This window comes from Eucyclogobius newberryi, unplaced genomic scaffold (assembly GCF_026437365.1).
Source record: "Eucyclogobius newberryi isolate DKJ021-1_F unplaced genomic scaffold, fEucNew1.0.hap1 SCAF_1, whole genome shotgun sequence".
NCBI lineage: Eukaryota > Metazoa > Chordata > Actinopteri > Gobiiformes > Gobiidae > Eucyclogobius > Eucyclogobius newberryi.
The window spans coordinates 16584375-16589374 of record NW_027315723.1 but is presented as its reverse complement, the minus strand read 5'-3'; the positions used below and the strand labels follow the sequence as shown (position 1 = coordinate 16589374).

Sequence of the window (5000 nt, the reverse complement as noted above, 5' to 3'; positions counted from 1 at the left end):
CTGTTGCTAAAACATGAATCACCACAAATAAAACAATAAAACATGACTAACGAGATGTCTGAATTGAAGTGTCTTGCCCGAGGACACGACTATAGTATGAGCTGAGTAGTGCAGAATTTGTACTGCGAAACTTCCAGTAATCAGACGACCACCCAGGGGAAATCTGATCATTATCTGATTTCTGGAGTTATCAGATTATTGAAATGTCATGTAAACAGTTACATCTGTGTGAGTAATTTATTTATTTCTGATTGTATGAAAATTATGCAAAAAAGAGCAAAGAAGAGAGTCCACGAATCCAATAATTTACAAAACGTGTGTCACCAAGTGTTTTTGAGGATCATTTCTCTTGTCCATGTAAAAACACACCAAAAATTGGATCTTATGTTTTGGTTAACTGATTATTCTTGTTTCGAATTGTTTACAGAATGTGGTCCGCACCAAAAAGGTAGACAATTTGACATTTTATATTGAAATGTAATATATCACACATCAACAATAATCTGCACGGCTTCGCACTCATTTGAAAATAGACTTATGTATGTTTCCTAAAATACCCTTTCAGTAGGAACAAGAACATGTTTTAAAATCTAACAAACTCCCATGTTTAGGGCCATTAACATCCTTAAGTATTAACCTAAAATGCCACTTACAAGTATAATACATTGAAAATAGCAATCATTTTTTCAAATAAATGAGCACCAATTAGAGCAAAAATGTTTAAAAATATAAGCAAAAGCCAGTAAACAGTCAAAGTTATGCACGTAAGCAATTCCAAGCATGGCCAAAATAGAAGTAATAATTTTGGTTGTCACCGCATCAGGAGGAAAAATGCACAACTCGAGCCAGAAATTATTTATTTAAGAAGAAAAGGTTTATTTCCCAGAACAAAACCGTATTGGTCTGGTGGGCAGAGGGGGTCCAGGGCGTGGATGGCTCTGGTTTTAAAGGCCTGTATTTAACAAACCAGGAATGTTTCACTGCTTCACGGACTTAAGTCTGAGTCCACAAAAAGGGCCTAAAAACCTAAAAGCCACAAAGTTGGGTTTAGTTTAAGAGAGACAGGATAACCTTATCTTTAATATACCTCCATGCTAAATACCTTTCCCATGGTGCAGTGTGATCAAATATATGTAAGAGTTTTGTATTTCTGATCCCTGGACCATTTAAAGCACTGATTCATTGGAATACTGTTGGCAATAGTGATACTAAATAGAGCTGTAATAACTATCCAGACAATTGATGTGTATTTTAATTATTCTTCATAATTGTTTACAATAACCTTCGACAGCTTTGCTATTGTTTTCATCCATTTTCTCTGGTTTTGGTCCGAACTAGTTAAGCCCTAGTTTAGTCCTTTTTAAACTCAGCTCTTATCCTCATTTATGCCTGAAGAGTGGGTCCAGCTCGACTCAGTCGGTCCCTCATCTGCCTGAAGAGTGGGTCCAGCTCGACTCAGTCGGTCCCTCTTCTGCCTGAAGAGTGGGTCCAGCTCCAGTCTCCTCGTGTCCGTCTGTCCGTCTGTGAGAGTCGGATCTCTCCTTCACTGGAACTCCTCCAGGTTTCTACGCTTTTTTCCCAAAGAGGTTTTTTTTGTAGTTTTTCCTGGCCGAGAAGGAGAGTCTAAGGACAGAGGACCCTGGGACATCGTCCCTCGCCACCACAGACATTGTCTGACTCCATCGCCACCACAGACATTGTTGATTCATTTCTCCCTGTGGCCCTCAGAGGCAACTGTTGTTGTGATTTTGGGCCTTACAAAAATAAATTGATTTGATGATTTGATGATTTAGTTCTAGTTTAAATCTTTATGCACAGTAATAATGATAAGAGTCAGTACAGTTATCTCAAGTTTGAGTGCAGGACCACGCTTCACGCAAGCGTCTTGTCAAAAGTATAAAAAATTAGATACTAAGCTATTAAGACTAGTAACAAACAAATACTAATTTGAACGAGTATCAAGATAGAATTTGACCTTTCCTGAAGAGTTTTAGAATGATCTTGAGCTTAGAACTAGTAAAAGATTGCTTTTATATAATTTTGTGTTGAAAATCAGTTCATTTATTTGCACACATTGTTATGCATTTCTTCATTCACATTAAAATAATCAAAAAAATAGTTTTTTAATTATTGTGGTACTGAAATCAGTAATGAGTATCAAGCTTATTCCTTATTTCTTTGTGTCAAAATTGAGTTTGACATTTCAGTATTGTGATGAGACTAGTCCTTAGATCGAGATAGCATTTAAAAAAAATATACAACAGACTCATGAAGCAACCAGATGAACTGCTTCGTTTTGCAACCATTGGTTTAACATCTTGTTTACTGAATATTCCATGAGGAGACGACACAATTCCGAGCTCTGTTTATATCACATGCTCCTCTTCTTTTGGTTTTACCGCTCCTGTTTGGTATTTTTTTATTCTTCCTCAAAGTTGGTCTCAGTACATGTATACAACTTTTACAATAACATCGATTTAAAAAAACATAATTTTATCACCTGTCCTGACTCCTCCTCCTGCACTTTACTGTTTATCCACAGACATGCTTGTGCTACATGAACTTTTAATGTATTTATTGTGGGATGAAATGTATTAATCAGCTACATGAACAGATGAAGTACCCTTTTTTGGCAATTTATTTCATATTTATCTAGAGGTTTTGTCATATTATATGTCCTGTGTTGTCATATTCGTTATTATTATTCATTAATTCATTCCTTTGTCGTGGTGGAAACGTTTGACCTCAACCGCTCTTTCTATCACACTCACACAGGTATTATGAGTGTGCCTTGCCCAGAGACGCAACGACCTTTCGGAGGGATTCAAACTGTCAACCGACCACTGTCTTTCTTACCGTGTGCCTGTGCAGCGGTGCAATGGGAGTACCCCAGAGCCAGCAGGGCGCTCTCCACCAGCTGAGAGAACAGGACGTCTCTCCGAACCAGGGCAAACTCAGCGTGGTGCTCCCTCTGCCCCTCCTCCTGCTCTTCACGGGACAAGCCCATACAAACAGGCTCCACCAGGCAGAAGACCGGGATCATCAGGCCTGAGCGCAACACACAAGAAGAGCAATAGCAAGAAGGGCAAGGACAAACATTGACCTTTAGTTTTAGAATGGTTTAGATCTATATCAGAACGAGCATAAGACCACATGGTAATATTAAAGAATATAATGTAGTTTTGTGTGTTGTGTTCTGTTCCAATTATCATTAAGGTTTGCACACACCATACCAAAACTGGGATTAAACCTGGACTATACCAGGACTAAATCAGTCCTAGAACAGTAACAAACTAAGTACTAAACTGTGCTCAAATCAGGACCAAGGAAGTGAGGGTGCATTTGTCTGCATTTGCGTGGATGGTCATTAGTTTAGTCCTTGTTAAGTTTAGCCCAGATTTAGCTGAGTCCTGCTTTATTCTTTGTGAACTTCAGATTTAATTCTAGTTTTTGTTCTGGTTTTAGTCCTGTTTAAGCCTGGTTTAGTACAGGTTTAGTCCCGATTTAGTCTTAATTATGTACAGGTTTGATCCTGGAATTTTAACCTGTTTTAATCTTGGCTTTGTCCTTGTCCTTTGTCCAGCCCTGGTTAAGTCCTGGTTAAGTCCTGGTAAAGCCCTGGTTTTAGTCCTAGTTTAGTCCTGGTTCCAACTTGCTTTAGTCCTGCCTTATAAGGACCTAACAATAACAGGATGTGCCACAGTCTCAACACAAAAACCCCCAAACTGATCGCTTTATCAATTGGATGGACTTTTTCTTGTTGGTTTGTTTTCGAAATGGTTGATTTTTTATTGTCCCCCAAACAACAAACTCCAATTTAAAATGTTCACACTGGGATTCCTGCTAAATAATAGACAATAATAAATAATACATAAAACAGCACATGGATGCATTGTCTCACCCCCTAGTGTTTTGACAGGGCTGTTGTTGTCTGCCTTTTGGTTTGACCCCGCTGGGCTTCCGTTGACCTCCAGGACACTCGCCCGGCTGGAGGCAGGACTCTCCCGGCTCTCCTCTCTCTCCTCTGGGCTGGAGATGTCCCGAACACTGGGGCTCCGCTCAGCTCCTCCGGACAACCTCTGCTCCATCTGCTCCATCTGCTCCATCCTGAGACGTCTGAAAGCAAACAAATATGTAAATAAACAAAACGTTAGCCATTTAGGATTTGCATAAAGTAGATACATTTGTTTTGATTTATGTGTACACTACATTTTACATTTAAGAAAACCTTTATGTGTCCCACAAGGACATTTCTTTGTTGCGATGACAAAATACAAAATACAGGAACGTGAACAGTACAGAAAGTAGATCTTAAATAGTATTGTTTAAAATATACTCAACATTTTTACAACATTTAATTTGCAAGTACCGATAAGTCAAATTGTTTTTCAAACATTTTACATACAATCTACAGTGTATTCAATTTGGAAAATGACATTTAACACGAAAGTTACGATAATTTAAAGAAATCATTATTTACGTGTAAATATAGGGATTTTGCTCAGAACCCAGTAATTCAAACTAAAAATGAACTACAACAATACAAATGGTTATTAATTTTTTTTTTTGAATTGTAGTTATTATATTAGTTGTGTTTTTGTATAATATAGTGAGTTCATAAGACCAGCTGAGAAAAACCTTCTGGCTTGAAAGCAACATAAAACATTTTTTATACTTAAATACTGCATAATTTTTTTTAAATTCATGTGTACTGTAAGTATTGGTTCTAGATTGAATAACACAACATTTAAAAAAACAATCCCAGGCTTCTCTAGGGAATATATAGTTAAACAGAACACTTTTACAGCGCTGCAAAACAATACATTTAAAATCTAAATTCAAGAAATTGTAATAGAAACAAAAACAAACAACAGTATTATTATTATTATTATTAAGTATTATTTTATTAAGCCAAAATTAAAGACTTAATAGTCGTTTTTCTATGGGCTTTCATTACACAACCAATAAAAAGCCTAAAATGGGGCTAATCAGATAGAAAT

The 5000-nt window shown here is 37.1% G+C and overlaps 1 protein-coding gene across 2 annotated transcripts in view; it reads right to left on the bottom strand.

The window, feature by feature from the left end:
• Positions 1 to 5000, bottom strand: part of LOC140354593 (DNA-binding protein SATB2-like) — a 19374-nt gene that overhangs the window by 13615 nt on the left and 759 nt on the right. The window contains exons 2-3 of one of the 2 annotated variants that reach the window (XM_072439700.1): positions 3902 to 4116; positions 2857 to 3048 (exon numbers count right to left, since the gene is read on the bottom strand). In XM_072439700.1, the coding sequence (XP_072295801.1) occupies positions 2857 to 3048; positions 3902 to 4116 (407 nt within the window). Of the gene's footprint in view, positions 1 to 2856; positions 3049 to 3901; positions 4271 to 5000 lie in introns of those variants that run through there. The other variant, XM_072439691.1, reaches the window with a different exon arrangement.